Source organism: Diadema antillarum, unplaced genomic scaffold (genome assembly GCF_040938485.1).
Source record: "Diadema antillarum isolate AM-2024a unplaced genomic scaffold, OU_Dant_1.0 seq00000310_RagTag, whole genome shotgun sequence".
Classification (NCBI taxonomy): domain Eukaryota; kingdom Metazoa; phylum Echinodermata; class Echinoidea; order Diadematoida; family Diadematidae; genus Diadema; species Diadema antillarum.
The window spans coordinates 180,840-207,619 of record NW_027271331.1 but is presented as its reverse complement, the minus strand read 5'-3'; the positions used below and the strand labels follow the sequence as shown (position 1 = coordinate 207,619).

Genomic DNA, 26,780 nt, shown 5'->3' with positions numbered 1-26,780 from the left:
TGTGTGTGTGTGTATGTGTGTGTACGTGTATTTTTACGACTTTGTTTAAAGACGCGAGAATGACGAAATCTTTGTTTTGAGAGGAAACGAAAACTGGCTTTATACATACGAGTTCCACAGAGCGATTTGACGGTAGAGTGCGAGTTTCAAAACTAAGGAACTTTGTTGGAACAGCTAGGAGAGAACCTCAAAGCTGAGTTCGGTCAGGATGGCGGTTTATTTGAATGTCAGTAATAAAACACGTTGAATCGTTTGTATCTTTAACAGGGTTTTTTTTTTTCTCTCTCTCTCTCGTTCTTTAACACACCCATGTAAATCATTCAATAAATTTTTCATTTGGCATCGTTTAGAAATGATAAAATAGTTAGTTCTTATCTCCTACACCTCACGCACCGTCTTTTACAACCTTAGCGGGAAAAAAAATCATGCTGCTCTTTCGATAAAAAAAAGAGATAGATCAGCAGTTATCTTAATTCTTGCATTTCATACTCTTGCAAACGTGTAGAGTCTCATGTTTAGCTGAAAGACATGAATGTAATTGGAATTGTATGTCGTTGTATAATATTTCCATTTTTGAGCGCATAGGGACATAACGCACTATGAGTTATGCGCTATATTATTATTATTATTATTATCATTATTATTATCATCATCATCATCATTATTATTACCTTTTTGCTAACGGCCTCACACTGTAGGCAAAGGTAGAGACATTGTAAACATATAATATCCATCCGATTGATATTAACAAAAAGAAATGGACAGAATGACACAGAGGTGGCCATACATCTTTTGATTTCTCTGCCTATGGAACAAAGGATTTCTGAACACGTTGAAAAGGAAAGCGACTTTGAGACTCAAAATGCGGAATCGTATGCTAGATTTGGGATGAAAAGTTGATCACGTTTTCACAGAAATGCATTTCTGTTACGTGATGCAGATAGGAGTGGTACTAGGCTAGCCTGGCATCCATGAACCTCCTCGAATATACACATAAAAACACATACAAAGACAATGAAATCTGGAAGAATATGAAAATTATTTGATTCAAAACAAAGCGCATTGTTATACTTGGTTAATCAACTGAACGCATCTTTGCCTTAATATTTGTTTTTTATTGTCGTTTTTATTGGTGTGTCCTTGTCTAATCAACTGGTTTCATAATCAAAGAAATACAGTTTGTGCGCAACAATTACTGATTCCAAAGAGGTGAAGTGTGTAAGGTGTGGAGATAAAGCTACATTTTACGACCTAAGATAAAACCATAATCTGCTCGAAAGCAAACAGCGCCACAGGGGAACATAAAATGGCAAACTATATACCCACGTTAAACTGAACCATGGACCTGAGTCCATGACTGAAGTATACACAGCGTCGCTGAGACATCATAATGATCATGTGAAACGGTACGCTATTGACTAGTTCGTGTCGTACACGTGCATCATCATTCTGCGCACTCTTATGGGATGGTTCATTGAAATGGGTTGCCCGCAGCGGTGATACACTGTAGAATATAAGCTGTTTTCAATGACGTTTCAGTTCTTTTAAAAAAAATGTACAGCCAGGAAAACTGTGAAGAAAGGTTTTCATAACAATGACATTCGTAGAGGATCCACCATCCACCTCAGGTAACCAGCCGCTGAATCGATGAATAAGCATATTTTCCCTGCTTTCTTTCCATTCCGACGAGGCAAGCTTAAACTGACAAAATGACTGCTTCATAGTACAAAGTACGTCCAGTGAGGACAAGGTTTATAGCCTGTTTACGAAGAGCAAATAGCACTGCGCCTTTCTTTTACCTTTACATGAAATCCTTCGGTTGACTGATGACGACAAGTGCTTAAATGATTGCATACTCGAGCAAGAATATCACGAGGAATGAAATAATACGATAATGTGATGCAACCAGCCGGCTGCTCATCCTGTCCGAACGCTTGCAGGTGTGGTGGGCACGAAAGATTGTTATTTCATAATGTCGGGATGGACTTTCTAAGGTAAGCCGCTTTCAAAGTCATCACACGAACTTCTGTGCATTCTAGTAATTAGAATAATCCTCCAGTATTCATTACTCTTTCTTTTCCGTGCAATAGTGCCACTTGTTTTCCATCCACCATGTCAATGTGGATAGTAGTTTACCCATTTACAATCCTTTCAGCACGGCGCAGTCGAGTGTGGGAACACGGCCCTTGTTATGCGATGACTGATAAACGCCGTGAAATGCACGGCATACGGGCGATATCTGGACGAATTCGCATTGTACATTTTAGGCCTTATTGACTCATCGAAGCATTACCTCATTCATAAACGTAAACAGTGCATTACTTGCCGTACTCATATGAAACAGACATAACGAGCTATGTTGAAAAGTCGGAATGTGATAAATACGGTAGAGATTGTAATTGTAACGAAGGTACAGTTGGACTCGTGTGGTCAGTCAGTGCACAAACTAGTGTAGAATCTCACTATCTATTCGCTTTGTTGTTATTTTGGCATTCTCATTTCACTTGTTTCTTGATTTCCTGGCTCCGATAGTTACAGTCGATTGCAAGGTAGAAATATACAGCTGTATACAACGTTTTTACTCTTTGTAACAATAAATAACAATTGTTGATATTTTCACAGCGTCTTTTCCACTAACGTACCTTCCGTGACATCTTCGGTGAACAGAACAAGTTTCCTATGAATTTCAGTGATATCAATGCCGTTATCTTTTATCGTTTTCCTGTCGTCCCCCCCCCCCTTTTTTTTTTGACGTTTTCAGAGGATTTCAAAACCTCTATCTTTAGTTTCGGTTTTTCGCGATGAGACGATACACTACAGGGAGGGGCTGCGTACATAATATTAATCTTTGTTAGTGGCCACTACATTGCATTAAGATTAATTTGTATTTCATCTATTTCTGGCGTTTTCGAAATATTATTGAATGTTAAATATGAACAGGTTAACAGTTTTAGTCTAGATTCACCGAAACGAACTGCAGTGAATGAAATTAATTTGAGTAGAATCACAGCGAAATCAACGACCGGCGCATGAGTCAGTCAGACATGATGATAATACAGTCTGTCACCAACACGCATTTTATTTTTCACATGTTGGCGTATATGTTAAGCTATCTGGCTCTGGCGAATGATTCTTTTTATACATTGAAACATGATAATTCAGGAAATCCGTTTTCATTTTGATCAAGGCACACAAAGAATTGCATAATATGCGAGGTATATGGTGTATGGAGTCCGTGGTGTTACTGGTATCTAAGGATGTGTCCTCTTGTTTCATTTCGTTAAAAGTTGTTATAGGATAACAATTCTTGGAAGAAAACAGTTTTTTTTTGTGTGTGTGGCAACAGTAATCACGAAGAAGGATTCTTGTCAGTATCGTGACATTGTATTGCAGTAAGAGGTGTTTTCATAGAAATGGAGCGCTGGTCCAGGTTGAGTAAGGTTAATCAAAACAATTCCTTAATCAATTAAGTATAAATCCACTCCGTGCCTATACAGTCCATTTGATGAAGAGTGAAATTACACACGCAAAAGGGATGGGAGTTTGGAATATTTGGAACTCGCACATGAAATAAGGAATTTATGAGATTTATATGCATATATGTAGGGACCTATATATAATTATATGAAGAACCAGACTGGTAATGCATTTTTGGTCAATAAAGCATGAGTTTATTTGACTCAAATTTTCGGCGTCCTACACGCCTTCATCACGAGTCTTGACAATGACGGTATTATGACAAAGCAAAACAAAAACTGAACACGTAAAGCGCACACTCATAGACAGATTTAGTTGCTATGAGACACGGCTGGGGTGCACGCCATTTACACTGTATATTGATTGGAAATGAACATAAAAATGAATGAATGAATGAACGAATCGATCAATCAATCAATCAATCAATCAATCAATCAATCAATCAATCAATCAATCAATGATTAAATGGATACACTACACTTCAATTATTGCTTATAAACATGAGAATAGATCGAAACGCTAATGTCTCTTGCATAGACTGGATAGTCATTTAATACTTTCACTGACTTTATCTACATCCTCTGCACCCCTTTAGCAATAGTTATGTAATCTTAAGTTCTGCAGTGATAGTTTGTGTTACGTCAGAAGGACACTCCTGCACAGGTCTATTTGGATGGGCTGCAATTAGTAGTTCTTCGCACCTGGGAGTATACATACAGAACATGTCTATCGATAATTTTGTTTGTTGTTGTTTTCGGAGAGTGGTTGAAGTACATCACTTGGACTGTATGTAGCAAAGGTCAACGTTCTGCATTGCTGACAGATGGTGCATGATTATCATTCTTTTTACAGCAAAAATAACAATAACAAAAACGTGAAGTCAATGTTTGGATTTAAACACGACGAAACAGCAAGGTACGAATCCTCAGTAACAAGGTTCATTGGGGTCAATCAATAAATTAACACGTGTCTGCGCGTACAAACGTGTATAATTTTCATTTGATCGGTAAAATAATGTGTTGTAATGACCTTTTCATGTCATTTTCAATTTCAATTTATTCATACATTGCTACATTGAACGTCACATTACAAAATACAATCAATGAAATACAGTCAGTTTTTTTTTTTTGTACAATAAGGTGTAATATCAATGCATTCGAACAGAACTTAAAGGTAGGGGATACCTTTTACAGAACTCCCAAAATGCAGCAAAACATTAAATATGAACCTCAGGGGACTTGTTTAGGCCACTGCTTAGAAATTTGGAAGTCAACAGTTATCTACAATTTGAATAATGCACAAAACTCAACTACTCAGTAGTTTTGTGTGTCAGCCACACTTAAGCCTTTTTGTTGCAGTCTTCTGTATTTTTTATCTATAAACACAAATCTAAAAGTATATGAGCTGATGTAATAACATATAGAGTGTGTGCCAAGAATGCATATAGAAATGTTTGTAAGTTTTGATGAACTTTATTCACAAAATATACATGATGGACACACATGCAGTGCATGGGTCTGCAAAGGTAGCCTAGTAATGTACTGGAATTTACGGTGAGCCCCGAAAAGAATTCAATTCAAAATCTAACGGTCAATGAAAATGTACTAAATGTTACCTTCCACTTTCAATACTTTGTGGGAGTTTCTAAAATGATGCTCTCTTCAATATACCACTGTGTTTATACAACTCTTCATTTAAGGCATGCAAATGGGATTCCCTACCTTTAAGTTCACTTGTACAATAGACTGATATCATAATGAAAAAAGGAAAATGATTTAGAGCTATTCAGGATAAAGAAACAAACAGTGGTCTGACTGCATTATGGTAAAATGAACTGTGGAATATGAATACAGAAGGCTGTCGATGAATAAGCAAATAGCTTGAAAATAAGACTGAAGAAAACAAAACACACAAAAAACCTATTTACAGGTCATCACATGAAAAGATTCATTTGAAAATGGGCTAAACGCCCTTATTAGATATTTTTAAGTCGTCCGTCGTCAGACAGAGCACAAGTAAACATTTCCAGTGATACCTCACTTGTATTATAACCAGGAACATTCTTGAAGTTATGATTAAAAAAAAAAAAAACTCGTATTTTCTTGAAATTTTCTTTTTTTATAGCATCTTTAACATGTCATTTTCTAAGTATCTCAACTTTACAAGAATGGAGTTATCTCGTTTTCAATAAAGCTCTTCATATTATAGCGTGCACTGGAAAAGACTACTTTCTAGTTTGATATAGATTAGATCATGAGAATTACTCTGTTTGATAGTCCGTGTTTTATTAGGATGAGATAAAGATGAAGATTTATATACAACACGAAATCGGAAAAGCGTTTTTCAAGCGTATCAAATCGGCAAGGCAAAATTCCAAAATAGCTTTGAAAACAACGAACGAATCACTGAATGCCTGGTGACTTCCTAAGTTGAACGCACGATTGTTACATATAAAGCAAGGAGATGAAAACACATGTGTTTGAAGTTCCTTGTATAAGCAGAAACTCGAACAAGGAATACAATCTGCCCCATATATTCCACAGCAAGTATACAGGTTGAATCAGAAATCGTTTATTTTCGGTTTCAATTTAAGGAGGTCGCACTCTGTAGGGCAGTCTTGAATAACCCCAACAGACTCTCCCTGATCATACGACTGTGATTTTCTTTTTTCTTTTTAACGGCAATATTTATATTCTCGGCTGTCTCAATACAGAATGAGGAACCCCACGCTTCCGATATGTTTAGAAGACTAGCACATACAAAGTACCTGCACTGCGTGGACACGCTAAGGTCGCTGAGGATGGAACATTTCTCCTTGAAGATTAATGGGCAAGGATTGTTGTTAACTACGCTCTTCCTTTGACGACCGTGGTCTTTTTGTTTTGTTTTTTTTTTCACACTCCGGCAGAGGTAAGTCTCATTGTGACGTTCTGCCCTTTAGGCACTTACTTAACATTAAGTAGTGACCATGCAGTTCATATTATTAAAAACGACGGTATCATCAGTATGCAGTCATGTAGAGTTTAGAAAATACATGGAGAAAAAAAAAAACCTCCTCACATTATTTTTTTTTGGGGGGGGGGCACGATGCACATTTTGTTTAATTTTTTTTTATTGCCATCACTCAGTGAATGTTAGCTAAAGAGTCATTTTATTCTTACGATAATCTTTAATGAATAATCTGGCGATGGCATGAATCAATCGATGATTATAACAACTAACATTGATTTAAACTCCTTGGCATGGCTGTTGAACAGGTTCACATTGTCTCATTTCAAACCTCTTTTCTTTTTCATATTATTTCATATTCTCGCGCAGCTGCAGCCACCCACATTATTATTTTATGCTTTTCCTACGACAGTCTTGTCAGTGTTTTCTCCTCTTCTCTTCTCTTTTTGTTGAAGAGTTTATTTGCAAAAGGGGTGAGATCCACTTTTAGTACTTTAGAGAAAAAATAGGTTTATTTGTGAGAATTTGTACACAAGTGTATGGGAAATCTAAATCTAATTTTGCAATAATTTCTGTTCAGAGGGCTGTCTGCAGTTGAAATTTTCACTGTAGCTAACTAAACTGGAATTCTGTGCAGTGCTGCTACTAACTCAATTTTTATCAAAAATGAATCTAACCCCTTTTGCAAATGAGCTCTTATGTGTGTGTGCGGGCATGCTTGTCCAGGTGGACTTGCGGGCGTGTAGTGTATGTATGCGTGTGTAAGTGACTGTGTTCTTTTGGGGGACCCCCCCCCCCCCCGCATCCGTTATAGGTTCCCCTGCACATAATCTTAGTTATCCAATATAAATGTGACGTGCTCTAGACTGATTTAAATCCATTTTGTGTTATAGAATTAATATTTTTGAAAGTCTGCATAATACACTGAAATTTAAAATATTTGTTACTATTCATTGATCCCGGAATGTATGTTACAAATGTAATTTGTGTGGAAACTTAACAGATGAAATGAAATGAAATGTGTCGTACTGTAAGCCAATCTTATTTCTGGAGCCATTATCTTCGTTAAGCGTTTCTTTATGTTGATGGTCTCCTATTTTTCTGATTTTTCTTAATGTTTTTCTTTGGAACGCCCGGTCCATGTGATTCTTAAGTTTGCATGATATATACAAAATAACACCGGCTCGTCTTCACTCTATATAAAGTTATGAAAATAATGTCATACATTTTAGTTAATCACTCACCTATTTCAACTGTTATAATCAAACAATATTATACTCAAGTACTTTATTCAAATGACTTTGTGATACGATACATTTATGTATCAAAAAATGAAATACAGAAATGAAATCAATCAATTAAAATTACATGAAAGTAAGATTTGGAACTATATGCAGGCTGTATCGAAACAAGTTTTCGTTTCTCTCCCTGTGTTATCTACATACCAGGCCTACGGTCTCCAGCAACGTCTCCCTGCGCCACCATGCCTTGTAGCATCACAAAGACGGAACGAGTCGTGGTGCTCGTCTTCACCATGCTCGAGAACCTCGTCCACACCGCTCCCATCTACGGCTGGCCCTCACTCGTCTACGTTCTCAAAGATCTCGACTACTACCGCGACCTGTGCCCGCCGACGACGGGCGAACCGGCCAACGACACTCAACCGAACAGTACCACGATGGCACCGACAAGTTCTCCGGTAGTCTGCGCGGCACAGGATGCCAGGTTGCAACTTATCTACACGATTTCATCAAGCATGGTTCCTTGTAGCATGCTCTTCGAGGGGATTCTTTTCGAACGCTGCGGACAGCTGGTATGCCGAGTAATATTCCAGTAAGTATGCACTTTGTATTAGGAAGGCTTGAAATTGTGTATATGAGTCCATTATAGTACATGAATAATATGTTTTAGATTGATTAATCATTTAATATGGCCTAATCAAAAACAAAATCATTTATATTTTGTACTCCTTCGTAATAATATGTTATGTCATCGGATGAGAACCAGAATGGCGTTATCGCAATCTTTGGGAGTATTAAGTTATTGGTATCAGGTTGCAGAGCTTGATCTCCTCTACATCATAGTGTCAATTTTAAATCATTTTCATTTTCAGTAAAATGTTAAAAATCAAAACCACAATGGTACTCTTTTAGGCCTACTCGATATTTAGAAAAATGCTTATGAGTCTACCCGCTTTTGATTAAGTGAACTTTTCATATCACTTTTGATTAAGTGAACTTTTCATATCATGAAAGTTGATTGCTTCATTTTTATTTATGCTCAAATCGTAGAATGTTATAGCGCCCGTCTGGTTCTCAGCTGACGTTATATTCGTGTATGTGTGTAGGCATGACGACATTGTGTTGTGCTGTAATATTGTTGGCAGCATACTCACATGATGGGGGGGGGGGGGGGCAAGAGTGGTCATGGAATGATCGTATCCTCTTTTTTTCAAACACGTATCCAATGTGAGTAAAGCATCCCTCCACCTTGATGTTTAGATGTAAATTGTCGAACATGAAACTGTCAAAGCCGATGACAATAATCAAGAGCGCTTTGACTGCCAATAATTGGCGTTGCGAACTCTGAATTGTCAGAGTGTACCGCCTGTTTCATGGAGAAAAAAAATTGTAATTAACTCCAACTGTTATAGCGGTTTCGCGCCAAAATTTATAAGACAAACTGAAAATGCGTGCGTTCGGTTTGTTCGATGTTTCGCTAAGCAATTCATTGCTGGTGGCCGTTTGGTTAGGTTGAACGCGTGGTTCTCTTACCTCCGACTTGTTAAAGTCATGTCGGTCCAGGATAATGTTTTGCGTAGGAGAAGGGTAATGTCGCGGTAATCACCCTATAGCTGGCTAGGGTAGAATTTCGCAAAAGTTACCGCGACAACGTCCGAGTAACATTTTGCGGGGACCGTTTTAGCAGGGAAGGTTAAAAAAAAGTTACCCGGACGCTACCCGGACAATGTCACTGTAACAAGGCACTGAAATAAAGCTTCAGACATGCGCTTTTCAGCAACACAAATGGTAGCTTAAATTTCGGCAAAAATCGGGAGAGAAATATAATTAGGTCGTACATGGATGAGCTCTTCCTCCATTCCTCAATTTAAAGTGGCTATATTATAGAGCCTAACCGCCGAAGAATGTTTTGAAGTGTAATTATCCCAAGGATATTAGAAGGCAAGATGGGAGATATGCATGCCTATATTCTTCTCGGTTATGCATAAACTCGTTAAGTATACATAGGAAAGGAGATTTTTTGTGTGTGTGTGCTAGAGAGGAAAGAGTCTCGTACATTGACAATAGACCTACGATGGAGTTGATGGCGTCAGTCAGCTAACTTACGGCATCCTGATGAAGCAGGGAGTCGGATAAGCTCTCTCACCTCCCTGATAGAATGAAAACTACATTATATATCAACAATCTGATAGTCATGATATGAAGAAAAACGTAACAAACAGAATTAAGCGTTGACATTCAAAGATACATGGAACAAGTGATTAAAGTAATATCCAATGATTTCAGCTGGGAGCTTAAGGTGTGACAAGCAAAAATTAACTAACGCCATGAACCACACATGTGGTGCCACACGAGGAGAATTCGTTTCGATGTTATCAGTGGGAATGCGGGGACTCTCAAAAATTCAAATGTACATAACACTTTATGGAACACTGTTTTAATTATTACAATATGCGAACAGGAGGAGTTGTTTGAAAACGTATACACTTTATAACGACTGTCAAGCTGATGTATGGATACTTAAAAAAGGGGGGGCAACATGCTGTTCTATAATCGCCTACATGCTTATTCTCACAGTCTTGTCCATCTTAACGCTTTTTCATCCTTTCTACAATAACAGAAAGATGTGTCTCCAAAAAAAGTATGATAATCGTTTTGTACCTTTCCTGTTCCAAGTTTTTGAAATCGACATTCCACACAGCTTTCCACGTGATCAGAAACTATCTGGAAAAACAAATTATGCAATCCCTCGACATGACAATGATGAAAAAATAGCCTCTTTACACTATATAAAATGGCAGAATTCAAAATGATATTTGTTGCGAGATATGGGAATATTTCATGCGAGCGGCGCTCCTCTTTTCTGTGAGACCTGCACCTTATTAAAGATAAACGTAGAAAACAAGTTGCATTCAACATTATCCATAGACTACGTAATACATTTTTACAAGGTTTTCCACATGTTATCTTTATATGTGTCTTATTCTCATCCTTTGTATTTGCTTCGCTTTCCGTTTTAATAAATAGATCTCAGTTTGACCATCTCTCTCATGATTATCGTTACCTGTATACACTCCAAAAACCGACCTCAAAAATTTCTGTTTGAAGCAAATATCACAATTCATGTCTCAAAATTGTGAGATGATTATAAATATATAAGCAATAAATGTCGCACGTAATTATCATCATTAAATGGGATATCAATCATGAAGAGTATTTGACCAAAAAGGCCACTTGAATGAAGCTTTACCTCGTCATCGATGAAGCTATAATCACAGTCCCATTCGCTACAGTATTGTGTAATGCTGAATCATGTTTGTCATAATGGGAAAAGTCATTTCACAGAAGAGAAAATCATAATTTCTCAAAGCCAGTTGAGTACAGATGCAACATTCCCGCGTTTATTGTTTGTCGACCCCATGGTCGTCACGATTGATACTAGTATTCATCTTAGAAATGTAAGTGCGGCGGCTTTTCAGTTTTGTTTCTTTCAATTATTTTCCCCCATTAATTTCCATGTGTTTGTTCTGCTCCATTTTTCCCATCGATTTCTCATTGTCAATTAGCGAAAAATAGATTTAATTTTTGCACCATTACCATGTGTCACACTTGGGGCGTCTTTAATGATAATAATGGCAATCATCCAGTTATCTTCAGGTGACAAGCAATTTAGTCAGCTAACGAAATCAGCCAGAAACGTGGTGCCACACGAGGAGAAGAAGAATAGATTTCATTGTACTTATCGATGGGAACGCGGAGACTCTCAAACTGGATTTAGGTAAATGAAAAGCGATTAGACGACGGATGGGAGAGGGAGGGGTCAAATGAATGAGAGATTAAGGTTATTTCGGGGCATTTGCATTGAAAACAGAAAAAAAAACATGAATAGGAAAAATCGAAGTTTTTCAATTCACCATTATACACTAGCAGAAACAGAAAGAAAATAGAAACTTTATGGCGTTTTGGCAGAAAATGCGCATGCGCGAGAAAAACTGGATTATTCTGGTTTTTCCGGTCCAATTATATGCCCAACTTTTGGTGCAGGCTTGCGATCTAGAGATTCCGCCGAGGACAAAATAATACATGTATCATGTGACCAAAAATCAGACTAATACTTCTAATTAGGTGAATGAATAGCGATTAGAAGACGGATGGGGGAGGGAGGAGCCAAATAGATGAGAAATTAAGGTTATTTCGGAGCGTTTACACTGAAAACAGAAAAAATACACATGAATAGAAAAAATAGGAGTTTTTCAATGCACCATTACACTATCAGAACAACAAAAACATAGAAGCTTCATGGCGTTTTGGCAGAAAAATGAGCATGCGCGAGAAAAACTGGAATATTCTGGTTTTCCCGTAAATTACAGGTCCATGCCCAATTTTTGGTGTAGGCTTGCGATCAAGAGATTCCGCTGAGGACAAATATCACATAACCAATAACCGGACAAAATACTTCAAATTTTAGATTGCCGGTTTTCTTTCACATACCAGTAGTAGGTGAACAATTTTCGACGAGACATATGCAAAAAAGGTAGTAAGTGTAGTAAGTGACTCAAAGAAAATGCACACACGTGCATCTTCGAGATTCCGTTTACATCAGGTACAGTTTTGTATAGGAGAATACCGAAATTCATAGCGTGAATAGAGATTGTGGGGATAAATGTTTCAACCCCTTTGATGTCACATAATGACGGATGACGTGTTTTCTTTGGCAAAAAGAACAAGAAAAAGAAAAAGAAAAAAAGACGTAGAATGCGTTCCAAGAGTTTCTGTTTTCTTTGGTTTCTTGCAACAAAGTTGCTTCTTTACATTTTCATTTTCAACTATCTTCGTCTTCGGTCATTATCGCCTTCGAAATAAATACCTGGAAATGAAAACTAGACACATATAAACTCTTACACGGAATGTATAGAACAGTAGATAAAGGCATATGGTGGCAGTTGCAACGAATAGTGACCTTGAACTTGGAATGCATATTTGATTTGATGATCAAGACCTCATTCATTCTCTCCCTCATTTTTTCTCTTTTTTTTTTGTTTTATTTTAGCATTTTGCTCCTTGTTGCCTACCTCTGCATTGCTGCCAGTTCGCCCGAAGTCCCCGACCTCCTTTTTCCAGGAACTATATTACTTGGTCTGGGAGGAATATTCATTTTGGTGTCGACATTTGAGGTGAGACAGAGTAGCGAAGAAAGACCATCAAGTGATGATCCATAAAAGTGCGATAAGCCAAAAGATTCGGAGATACAAGTTTGGGTCGAAACCAAATGCGTTATCATTGGTTTTGTGTGCGCATTATTATGAGTAAGGATTATGAATGTACAATCGAATTTATTCGGTCCTGTAACGACGGCGACTCTATAAAAATTCAAAGGGATGTTTTTCTTTGATTATGGCACTGAATTCTATAGGTTGGTGATTTGGCTTAGTCGATGGCGTATGGCAAGCCATATTACTTTTTAAAACGATTTTCTGATATCACGAATTCCCTTTCGTGATATCAAAAATTCGAATTTCTGATATCACAAATTCAATTTTTGATATCACAAATACTCATTGGTTTATCACGTAAAACCAATTTTTGATATCACGAAATCGAATTAGTGATATCACAAATTCAATTCGTGATATCACGAATTCAATTCGAGATATCACGAATTCACATTCTTGATATCAAGAAATACATTTTGTGATATCACTAATTCGAATTTGTGATATCATTAATTTACATGGAATTTCAGCACATATCTTTCGCAAAGAAATAATTTGATTTCGAGCATTAGTTTTGCGCTGAAATTCAACCGTAAATTCTAGCGTTTGTTGAGGGCAGAAATACACAGGGAATTCGAGCTTTAGTTCAGTGCAGAAAACCAACGGGAATTTAAGCGTTAGTTGAGCGCAGAAATACACACGGAATTCGAGCATTAGTTTTGCGCTGCAATTCAGCTGTGAATTCGAGCGTTAGTTGAGAGCAGAAATACACAAGGATTTCGAGCATTAATTTTGCGCTGAAATTCAACTGTGAATTCGAGCGTTAGTTGAGCGCAGAAATACACAGGAAATTCGAGCATTAGTTTTGCGCTGAAATTCAACTGTGAATTCGAGCGTTAGTTGAGCGCAGAAATACACAGGGAATTCGAGCATTAGTTTTGCGCTGAAATTCAACTGTGAATTCGAGCGTTAGTTGAGCGCAGAAATACACAGGGAATTCGAGCATTAGTTTTGCGCTGAAATTCAACTGTGAATTCGAGCGTTAGTTGAGCGCAGAAATACACAGGGAATTCGAGCATTAGTTTTGCGCTGAAATTCAACAATGAATTCGAGCGTTAGTTGAGCGCAGAAATACACAGGGAATTCGAGCATTAGTTTTGCGCTGAAATTCAACAATGAATTCGAGCGTTAGTTGAGCGCAGAAATACACTGCGAATTCGAGCATTAGTTTAGCGCAGATATTCCTATGGAATTTCAGGTGTTATCTTTACATAGTATATAACGATAGTTACAAAAAAAAAAACTAAATGAAGAGTTTTGGCAACTCGTCTTCATTTAAAGTGATTAGGAATTGGTTTTAAAAGAATCGATGAAAATAAATCGTTTAGCAACATATCTAAAGTGCTATTATTGATATGTTGTCAATTACTTCAAAGTCATTATTATATTTTTTTTTTCTCCATTTCTCGCCACTGATTTGGCAGAGACTGGTTGACTTACAACTTTTGTTTGCGTTCCTCTTTAGGTTTACTCTGTCATGTGAAAGATACTCTCTCCCGACCCCCTCCCCCCCCCCCCCCCTGTTACTCCTCCGAGTTGATAAGAGAAATTTCTCATTGCGCAGATTAACAAAACTGAAGTCCTTCGTACCACTACTTTTTCTTACTACAAATTCTAACTGTTTGTTTGACATGCATACTGCTGCATAAACTCCTCATAAGATCTGGATATCTTCACTCTTCTTGATCTGGTCTGAAGACTTTTGGGCTTGTGCATTCCAGTGTTGTTCTCCCCGGTTTTGGTTCTTGAATAAACTTGCCTATATGATTACACTTTAAATTATTTTACAAAATCATAAACATATTGGGGCAGGCAAACTGTACACCCAACACTATTGGTCTTAATGGATACACCCCTTAGTTCTGGAGGACTGATTTTGAGGAGTGAGAAAATGTCTTTAGGAAAAACACGTTGCTTTATGTGACCATCAGCCGACACCAGTGGTGGACATTAAATTGGCAAGTTCACGACTCTCTCTCGCACCCCGCATGACTCACAGTCTCTCTCTCTCTCTCTTATTCTCCGCTGCTGACATACACCAGGGAGGTGAACCTCCCTGCATACACAGACCAGAGGGTTGATTGCCCTCGGTCGGTCCTCCGCAATACAAACACATGGTATATGCTTTTATAACACACATACACATACAACCACACATAATTATCATCGATTTGGTGGAAGAGTCTTACTGTAAAGGGAATTACCACATGAAAAATGTATCATAATTAACAATAATGTAGTAAAAGATGACAATTTGAGGACCAAAACGATGAATTAAATGTAGGCCCTAAGTGAACATACACTGTAGTATCATTGAATTCATGATAACATGTTGCAAAACAATTGATTTGTATCAATAATTCATCGAATATACCTTGAAGATCATTTAGGGAATGATGGATGTGTAAATATTTCATATATAGTTATTGGTATTTTGAACATTGTTCTAAAAAAAGTTAGCAGTATATAGTATACCGTCCATCTGAATATCAGCTCAAAAGTAATGTTCCATTTCCCTGTGTATTTCTGCGTTAAAATAAAAACAAACAAAAGCGCTCGAATACACAGTTGAATTCCAGGGCAAAACTAACGCTCGAATCCCCTTTGTATTTCTGCGCTAAACTAATGCTCGAATTCACAGCGATTTTCTGCACTGAACTGACGCTCGAACTCCCTGTGTATTTCAGCGCTCAACTAACGCTCGAATTCACTTTGTATTTCTGCGCTAAACTAATGCTCGAATTCACAGCGATTTTCTGCACTAAACTGACGCTCGAACTCCCTGTGTATTTCAGCGTTCAACTAACGCTCGAATTCACTTTGTATTTCTGCGCTAAACTAATGCTCGAATTCACAGCGATTTTCTGCGCTGAACTAACGCTCGAAATCCCTGTGTATTTCTGCGCTCAACTAACGCTCGAATTCACAGTTGAATTTCAGCGCAAAACTAATGCTCGAATTCACTTTGTATTTCTGCGCTCAACTAACGCTCAAATTCACAGGGATTTACTGCACTGAACTAACGCTCGAATTCCGTGTGTATTTCTGCGCTCAACTAACGCTCGAATTCACAGTTGAATTTCAGCGCAAAACTAACGCTCGAATTCACTTTGTATTTCTGCGCTCAACTAACTTTCGAAATCACAGGGATTTACTGCACTGAACTAACGCTCGAATTCCCCGTGTATTTCCGCGCTCAACTAACGCTCGAATTCACAGTTGAATTTCAGCGCAAAACTAACCCTCGAATTCCCTGTGAATTACTGATATCACAAATTCGATTTTGTGATATCAATAATTCAATTCGTGATATCACAAAATGGAATTTGTGATATCAGAAATTCGCATTTGTGATATCACAAATAAGAATTCTTGATATCACAAATTCAAATTAGTGATATCACAAATTTATTTCGTGATATCACAAATTCGAATTTGTGATATCAAAAAATCATTTTGTGATATCACGAATTACCATTGGTTTTTCACGTGAAACCTATTTTTGATATCAAGAATTCGAATTTCTGATATCACAAATTCGTTTAGTGATATCTCAAATTGAATTTTAGATATCACAAATTCGAATTTCTGATATCACAAATTGAATTTGTGATATCAAGAATGGATTTTGTGATATCACAAATTCGATTTCTTGATATCACAAATTAAGTTCATGTGCTACACTTACGGGAATTTGTGATATCACAAATTTAATTCTTGATATCACAAATTGAATTCTTGATATCAAAAATTGGATTTTTTGATATCACAAAATGGAATTTGTGATATCAGAAATTAACTTTAAATGTAAAAAAGGCTTGCCATAATGGCGCGTCTACCTCCCGATACAAATGAACGGAGTTCGATTCCTAAGTCTTTTATAGCTGAGCAATGTTGTTCGTAATCATATCGTCCCTTTATTGAGAGGCAAAACGTTCAGTCTCTTGGCTAGGACACAAAAGCTCTGCCCTTTAGAAGTCCCCTCCATTTTCGATCAATTTTTATTTGATATTTTTATAAAAGACATAACATTCCTTGTTTTTCGTTCACAGTATTTTCCTTGATTACAATTTTGGATTTATTTTGTGCACTTTGTATAATCAAATGTTTATTTGCAATCACGTTTTTGTTGGAAATGAAATAGACGAAATAAAATGAAATATAAAAAACATTTGATACAAAAGAATACTGAAAGACCCGTACTATATATTCATAGTCATGCAATACAATGACGCCCATGTGGCCCTTTTTTCTATTCAATTAATGTAAATTCTGATCAACACAGGTAACGTCAAATAATTGATTATGTGACAGTACTATAACAATATAAAACAATACATAACATGCATATGACAGCAGATAGCAATATGTAAAACTATAATTCCAGATGCAATGATTTGTTTTCTATTCTAATTTTCCCTCATTACACTTGACATTAGTTCATCATTTCTTTGTGTTTTACGAATCTCTCTCTCTGTCTCTCTCTCTCCCTCTCTCTCTCTCTCTCTCTCTCTCTCTCTCTCAGGCTTCAAACCTATTTCCTTCAGGTAGAGCTGTCTTCATCGGTCTTCTGGCAGGGGCCAGTGATTCTTCTTCGTGTATCTTTTTACTTGTAAAGGTATATTTCTAACTCTTATACCAACAATCTACGATGCATTTATTCAAATCAATGAACTGGAAAGAAAATGCACTCGGAGCGACGTTTCGCCAGTCACCAATATTGACTTCCTAGGATTCCGTAGAAGTCACTGGAAGTGTAGAACTTTAACATCATGTTATATCTGCGTGAAATCATACACAGTGTTTGCGCATTGGACCTTGTCCAGCACGCGGAATTCGACTCTGAATCCTGCAAATGGTCCGGTCCCACGTGTACGACAATTTAAAGGGGGATTCCAGACCACTTAATAGTTAGTTTGAGAAGAAAGAGTTAAATATGACAAGCACAACAGTGAAAACTTGATCACAACTTGAAAAATAAGAAAGTCAGGAAATTTCACAGATCCAATAATCATTTTAAAAACAGTTCTTGAACAGTTGATTTTGAATTACATGTATGTATATGCATGAACTGGAAACGTCATCACCTCAATTTTCCGCTGATTGTGTACCCAAAAGATGACAAAAATTAGATTTTTCAGATCTAAAAGTGTAAAATATAATGTTGTTCCTCGTTTAATAACTCCATAGAAATGATCAGTCAGATATATATTATATGAAATTTAGGCATAATTACGTTTGATCAAGAAAAAAAAACCTGGAATGGAATCTGAGCTCCTTGCCCAAAGTTATTACGTCCTTGCATGTGCCAAAGGAAAGTTTACTCGAGTTTATATTAGTGTAAACCAATCTAGGATACTATTTGAATCGTTGGAGCTTCGATGTTGGTTCATACGTTTCAAGTGAGTTTATTTCCAGTTCTTTGATTTAAATATTGTCTACTTCGACTCGATGAATTAGAAGAACCTACATCAGTTTTTTAACAATCTAATAATATCCTCTGCCTAAGTGTTAGTTTTCACAAGAGAAAATCATTATCCGCAAAACGGTACAACAAGGAACAGACTACATTCAAGGTTAGAGTCCGAGGGAGAAACAATTAGCCACATCATTCCATAAACAAAGTCGACTCAAAGATGAAACGCTAACTTATTTGCAGCGAAGCAAAAACCATCTGACTGCACCAAATACAAGCATTCATTGTCGTTGGCATCTTTGACAAAATATGCTGCGTCGGGGTGGTTCTGTGCACTCGCAATTCGACGTTTAGCAGTTCAAGTTCTGCAAATTAAAAATGTGAGAATATAAATGCATTAGATTACATGAAAAACAAAATACACAACGAAAATACAGGAAATGGCTTCAGTATTCATAAATCTAACTACATGGGCAATTTCGATATACAGTGAATCGAGAGACATTAGTCAATTATCTGGATAATACATCACGCAATTTACGTTTTAATTTCCAATGTTCCGATGTTCTATAATATTTTTAAGCAAGTTAAACTTAAAAGTGATAATGTCACAACGTTCCAATCAAAAATCTTCAAAGAGTTTCAAAACTAACATTAAATAATTTGCATTGTTATGACCTTATACGTTTTCGAGATTTTGCTCTAAGGGTTTTTGCCCTAGAATCACCCATGACTTTATCGCACTTAAGCATAATCCTATATGGATTTGTCCCATTACGTACAGTAGCGCATGAGGTTGGAGTTTGGTGACCTTTTGTTTTCTTCGTTGTATAATCATTTTTTCCCTTCAACACAAAGGTTGCCTATGACAACGGAGTATCAATGAACGCATGTTTCTACGTCCTGGCAATTTCGACGCTGTTCTTTCTCGTGAACACCGCCCTGTTACCGCGCTCGCACATCCCGTGGCCACTCCCGCCGAACTACGAATTACGCAGATGCTGTTGCTGCTTCTGCGCAGATGGCAAAAATGACAACCCCGTAACCCAAGATGCAACAGACGCTGGAAGCACGGAGGTCGAGGCAGACGATCGCTCCTTCACAAACCACAACGAAGACAAGAAAGAACCGCCATCGGAAAACCTGGCTCTCGAAAACAAAGGATTTGAAGGTGACGAAAATCTTAATGGTAAGTGTCACCTGAAGACCATCTGTATTATGACGCACTGATTGAAGAATGTTCAATGACTACATAGACAATCAAAACTGCCTACAGCGGCCAGCCAAGAGAACCTGGAGGAAAAGGACATGGTTTAGCTTAAGTTCGTTAACCAGCATACAAATCTACATTACATTTCTGATAATAACATGAAGGAAACCATTCTCGCATATGTCAGAGGAAGCGTCAACAATTCGGCAATTATATCTGTTTGTGTCAGTACTATAATCAATACAAATTTACTGCCACGGTGTCACAGTGGATGTCAATTCTTTTTGGACGGGAAAACAGGATGCAGGCCTATGTATTCGATAAATTCTTAGAGGAAGTGTGTGAACTATCGCAAGAAGCAATTGTAGCTTAGATAGGATTAAAAAGTTCGGCGACTCTTTATACTTTGTACCTTGCACAAATAGTATAAATCATATTGAAGCGAGTTGTTATTTCATTAATAAAAATTGTTATAGTAAATCATTAGAAGCACCTGTCACGTCGTGCTTTGCTTGTTTTACATAGAGGCAAAAGAAATCAATCATTCTGTCAAAGAATTCCTCAAGACAGTGTACTATCATTGTTTTCATTATCTTCGTTAGGTTTGTTTTGTTATCATACTGTTGTAATGCGAGAGTCCCAGTCGATGTATAAATAATATGGACAATCTCAATTTCAATTTCAATTTATTTCAATAAGCATTGATGGAGATAAATTCCAAATGGAAGTGAACAAAATGTCTCAAATCACCACGGCAAACTGAATGTAATCGACTCCCACTTACATTCAATTATGCTCATGATTCTACACTCGTTTTTTAGCTGACGATAAGACAGTGTCAGTCACGGCGGAGAACGGGGCGATACCGATTGACGACGTCGTCATCAGCAAGAAAGAGAGAAAGTCCATGGACGAGTCGTTGGCCGAGGAGAAGCGACTCCTCGACTTCCCCAGCTTCTGGTCCAGCTGCCGCTCACCCATGTTCATCCTGATGACGATCTGGACCATCTCCTGCCAGGGTGAGATCTTCTTCGTCATTGGAGTTATGAACTCCTGGCTGACCTGGATCGCAGATGGAAACATCGAAGAAGGTAGATTACCCGAATACTCGGGGGAGGGAGGAGGGAACCATGAGGTCAGTCTCATGGTTTACCTCAGGACGGTGAGTTGGCTCAGTCGATATACCGCGTCTGCATCACGATCCAGAGGATCCGGGTTCGATTCCCGGTTTCCACTGAACAATTTTGTATACAATCATAATACCGTCCCCTCTAGCAGGAGGCAAAACACTGTCCCTTGGAAGACCACGCTCAGGTTATGACACTTTTACATTTGAGTATGATTATTATGTCTGATGCCATTACCGCTGTCATTCCTGCTCGTTGCAAAGTTACAAATGCAGCGTCAAGTTTCAATACACCTACACTGTATCACATTTTTCACTGTTGGTGCATGCTACTACAATATAACTATCATCTATTTTCTCTCGACAAGGACACAACTGTATTCATGAAAGCTATATGAAATTATTGCTTGGGAAGTCGTACACCAATATTTGTATAACGCCCAGTCATTTTGCTTTTCGAATATCATTTTCACCCGAAGTAGCCGATCCAATGCCATCTTGAGTGGCCTTCATCAGTAAGTCCACATAATATGTATTTCCAAAAATGAATTCGTCACTTAAACAGTGATGCCAAACTCAAAGAGGACCAATCAGAAAGAAGAAGCTTTGGGAATTTTCAGTCATGGATGATGCAAAATGGAATAGTCAAAAGATATCGATAATGTTCATGTGTTTGCACTGTTTTTTTTTTTTTCTTGTCCTTTGGCACAGTGAGTTCATATACAAACATCTTGGCCATTACAAGCATAGGAAGCGTGGCTGTATCGCCTATGTTGGGTCTGCTTTTCCAGAGGAACAAAATCCGGTCAAACAACGATGGAAAAGGTAGGCAAGCCCGGAGGATGGGGATGCATTGTTTGTTTAATACTTATCGGTCGTAGAAAGAGTAGTCACGAACAAAACACCATTGTCATGCAAAGGATGTGAAATTAGGCATGCGTGGTTTTTTTTCTATTTAATGCCATTATTGTTCATTCCGTTTGAAGCATTATAGCCTTTAAGCTTCGTATCGCGTGTTTTCATATTGTTTTATTTAGTATTTCTCTACCGTCAATCAGCACTTCAAAATATCCTAAGCAATGAAATTTTAATGCACAGAGCTTTCTTTGTCGTTAGATTTGATCATCACACAGACGAATAAAAAAAAGATTGTTTCCAATGCTGGAAATTTGTGCACTGGTTTTCTTTTATCTACCCTTGATAAGACAAGCCAATTAGATTTCAGGCTATAGTCTTAGTATTATTCTTGAGTTTGACTTTTTTTGCGAAGAATTGTCTTGCAGTATGTGAATGACATTTTTATGAGCTATAGGTCATGAAAGAGCAGTCTGATCTTCAAAAGAAAAACGTATTCTGAGTAAGCTGCAGTTTGATATCAAGTAGCAGCTGGAGAAACTTTGTGATATATATATGCACACGCATTTTCACGCATCCATAATTATGTAAGCAGGATATAATTACTTAATGCCATAAAAAAAACGATGTATTTGCTGACATTTCAAACTGCCGCATGACATTCATACGTAATTATGCCGTCTCTTGCGCGATACTCCTTTAATACAATTGAAGACCTGAATATAAGAACGACCCAAGTCCAAATTTTGGCCAAATTCAGTTTGACATGGGAAATTGTAGCTTATGCATGGACTCATCTTGTGTATAAATGATAAATCCTAATTACCCCCGGAAGTGTCTGAAATGAATGAGTTAAATCTTATATTAATGTAAGAATGAAGGACTTGGGTCATTCTTACATTCATATAATAGCGCCCTCTTTCATCCTCTCATCATATAGCAGAATATCATGTATATGAATCAAAGAACGACCCAAGTCCACCACACAAAATGGAATCTCCACAATTAATGTAAATGTTAATTGTCATAATAATATATGTTCTAATTTGTATATACAATGTTGCCTTCCCATCACAGTTAAATAGAATATTATTGGACAAATAAAAAAGATTTGACGTGTTTTTTTTTTAGTTTACTCGAAAATGGTCTTCCATGGACTTGGGTCGTTCTTATATTCATATACTCAATTTATTTCGTTTGCACACAAACTCCCGAACAAGCTCTCTTTTCAAACTCTCGCTTCACGATATCCGCGCAGAGGCAGCACGAGGACCGTACGCAGACCTTAAGGATAGCTGGCTCCCCATCGCTTTGGCCACTGTGACGGCCATTGCCATGTCTTGCTGTATGATGGTGCCAAGTCTGCCAGTGCAGTACGGCACATTCTTTTTCCTTATGGTGTCCAGGGCTTTCTTTTACGGAGCTTCCGGAGCGATAGTACCAATAACGTAAGCTTGAAATATCAAATCCGTTACTTTTCATTCCTCAATCCAGCAAATCTCTGCTTAATTTCCGAATATTTTGGATCTGTATTAAAATGATGAGTCGTTGATGAATGCATTCCCTATAAATTCAAAGAAAAAGGTATGGAGCCTGAAAATGGGGATGGAATTTGGTAAGGAATTCATCATCACAAATAGCTGAAATTCGTTTTTCCACTCTTATGTACACATACCAGACATATCATCATAATAGCCTTAGGGAGTGTTCATCATACTAAATAGTTTTAGATTTTAATAGGCGGATAAATACGTCCTGATAGAAATTTCATTACAAAAGTCCAATAAGTGCTAAGGGCATAATGTTCTTGAAGTTACTGAGTTGTAGATGGAAGCTATGCTTTTTTGTTCTCTTTAAGTTATCATTATTCCTGTCTTGCTTTACTTCATTGTCGTTTCCTTTTAAGGGATGGTAATCAGTAGAGATAAGTATTGAGCTGTTAACTTTTTGCGAGATACTGAGAAACCACCTATTGCAGAGCACACCATTCTAAGAGGAATTCAAAGTTTATTCGATATTTTCTTTGTTTTGAAATGGTTGAGGTATCCAAAAACAAAGTCAATCAAAGCGATCCTTATAAAAGGTGAGTCCCATCCTTTAGTAGGATCGCTTGGTTTGGATATCTCATCCATTTCACAACCAATTTTCATCAACGAAACATTGATTCCTCATGGAATTACATGCTCTTTCATATTTCATAAGAGGTTTTTCATAGAAAAGTTAAAAACCTTAAGTCAGGTTTCAACCAAAACTTCATCATTCCTGTAACACGTTGGAATATAAAAGTAAGTCCAGCTTTTGATGTCATAGTGGCGGAATAAAAGCTGCAATAGTTGGTTGCTCGTCAGCTTAGAGAAACAACACAATTGTCGTCTCACCCTAAATTCCAACAGCTTTACACACACTGTAACCTAACAGAGCTGTTTTGGAAACACAGCGAGAAATAGATTGAACAACATATACATCTTCATCATATCACTCAAACAATATGAATTTGCAAATACTTGATATGACTTCAAGACACATAAGGTTATGTCATAACTGAATAGCAAGTAATTTCATTAGTCATTGTGTACATCAAATAGATTACTTTTTGGTCACATTTCACTGGTGGCAGGTAAATCAAATCAATACTTGCGGATGATTCATGTGTGTTCCAATGCTTTCAAATCTTGAATCTGTAGATTTCCCATGCGGTTATATCCATCCATATTCGGTATGGTGAACTTTGTGGCGGGAGTCTTTTCCTTCACCCAGTATCCTCTTTTCATCCTCATCCAAGAAGAGCTGGATGACGACCCAAGATGGGTAAGATGTAACCAAGCATCATTTATCTCTCTCACTCACTATGCTTCATCATGTACGTTAGTTTGATAGGGTCGGCATTGGACGAGACATTTTGTTTGGCGGGTATAGGCCTACATGAACACCTTTTGTTTCTTGTTATCTTCAGAACCCGACCCCCAATATAAGTTATCATTCCGGTTGTGGTCGTAGAGTGATGGGGAAGGGGGACAAACTGAATTAAACAAGAGGAATGTTTTCAGCTTCTTTATTTTCTGCGAAACGTATGTGTTTACATGACTAATATTACGAAGGAAGATTCATTTCAATTGCTTATATAGCAACTCTAAAACTGCAGGGTCAAATAGATTCCTTCAATTTATGGAGAACGTCTTTTTAACAGTTGATGAATTTCTACACACTTTTCTTTCTTTCTTTCTTTTCTCTATAATTGTACTGGTAAATCTTCGATCGCTGACATCAGTTAACTGAGCATGCTCGTAATAACTTAAGAAAATATTATACGTCTTAATAATACCTGAAATTCAATATCAGGAATTATTTCGTGTCTTTTTTCCTTGGGTGTCAGCATAACTACAAGTGTGCTTACTTTGTGTACTTTTTTACAGGTCATTGCTGGATTTTTGATCGCCAACGTCATATCATTGTCATATCCGGCCTACATCTATTATTACACAACGAAGAAAGAAAAGATGAATAGGGAAGATTCGAGAAGCCAGGGTGAAATCTCATGAAGACTGTTTGGTGTGTTGACATTTTTTTTTAATCGAAAGTGTTGTTGGTCTCACCTACGAAGTTTGCCAAAACATTATTTCACGAGAACGCTAACTCTCCAAGAGACTCAAATACGAAGTTTGCCTGGACACTATTTCGCAAGAACGCTATTAGACTCAATAGGAGACTCAAAGACAAAGTTTGTCTGGACACAATTTCATGAGAACGCTAATTCTCCAGGAGACCAAGTTACGAAGTAGCCAAGACACTATTTCACGAGAACGCTTACTTATACCAGGAGACTAAGCTACGAAGTTTGCCTGGACACTATTTCGCGTAACGCTAACTCACCAAGACACCATCTCAGTTACGAAGTTTACCAGAACATTTTTTTTTTCACGAGAACGCTAACTCATAAAGACACGATCTCAATTACGAAGTTTGCCAGAACATTTTTTTTTCACAAGAACGCTAACTCACCAGGGGACTCAACAACGAAGTTTGCCAGGACACTATTTCATGAGATCGCTAACTCACCTGTGTCCAGGAGACTCAGTTGCGAAGTTTGCCTTGACACTTTTTCACAAAATGCTGCGAAGTTTGTCTGGGCCACGATTTCATGAGAACGCTAACTCGCCAGTTGCTCGCCAGGAGACTAGAATTTTGCTGGTATACGATTTTACCAGAACCCACAGAAGGCACGAAGCAGCATTCTACCTTCACTGCTCTCCTGTTAAGCAAAGTATCTAATAGAAAAGTGTTAAGGCCATGAAGAGATGCATAGAGTTTGAATAAGCGTAGCTCCTTACAACCTTTACAAGTTTAGCTCCTTGCAACTGAGGTCGTTGGCACATTACATTTCCAGTTTGGCTATCTTTGTCATCTCGCACAAAAACTCGGAAGATACTGGCAGTCCATAATGAGCTGAGATAAATTCATGTAGAAAACATTCGTGCTAGAGGTGCATTTATGCACCCCATGACAATCAGGGGGGTGTTTCATCAACGTTTGTCGGCGCTGACCAATTTCGGCAAAATCCTTGGTTTTGATTGGCTGAGATGCTGCGGTCACTGACTGTTACTATGGTGATTCAAGTTGTCAGCGCCGACAAACGTTGATGAAACACCCCCAGGCCTCAAGGAGAAGCACTTTGTCTAGCGCGTAAAGATTTGTTGTGTTGTTCATCTATTGTAGAAAATACTACGATATACTGTGTTCTCACTTGTGTTGTGTGACGAATTTGTAATAAAAGCGGAAGCATTGTGCCGTGAAGAAGACAGATTCTATACTGGAGAGCACGCCTTCACACAATTCTGAAACGAAATCACTGACGGGCAGAATCAAAGCATATTGAACTTCCTTGAGGTACATTTGTGTTTTAACACAATGGAAAAAAAACAACCTTCAATTTGTTTTTATATTTTCTGTTTAGAAAGTTTTATGTACTGTGTATAAGGCAGCTGTAATAGATGGCATAGAAACTGCAGTCAAGTTAAATCAGTTCAATTCAAATACATTTATTCCATTTAGATCAGATCAATCACAAAGAAACATTTACATTTGTACATGGAATACAATAGCTATACAATGATCTCACAAGGACATGTTATTAGCTATATTCAGCGTGAAAGAATTCTCCACCTAGTTTCCTCGACAATTTCATCTATCTATCTAATATCTATCTAACATGTAATGAAAATATGTTTGTGATGTC

The 26,780-nt window shown here is 37.6% G+C and overlaps 1 protein-coding gene across 1 annotated transcript; it reads left to right on the top strand.

Moving 5' to 3' along the window:
* The first annotated feature begins 1,872 nt into the window (after positions 1-1,872).
* Positions 1,873-26,052, top strand: LOC139730393 (equilibrative nucleobase transporter 1-like). Its single transcript, XM_071641257.1, has 11 exons — positions 1,873-1,994; positions 6,191-6,387; positions 7,875-8,259; positions 12,718-12,841; positions 17,466-17,558; positions 19,215-19,545; positions 20,388-20,657; positions 21,404-21,517; positions 22,806-22,995; positions 24,232-24,355; positions 24,961-26,052. Exons 3-11 carry the CDS (start codon positions 7,910-7,912, stop codon positions 25,084-25,086), a joined length of 1,722 nt encoding a protein of 573 aa, XP_071497358.1. The 5' UTR covers positions 1,873-1,994; positions 6,191-6,387; positions 7,875-7,909; the 3' UTR covers positions 25,087-26,052.
* Positions 26,053-26,780: the final 728 nt, after the last annotated feature.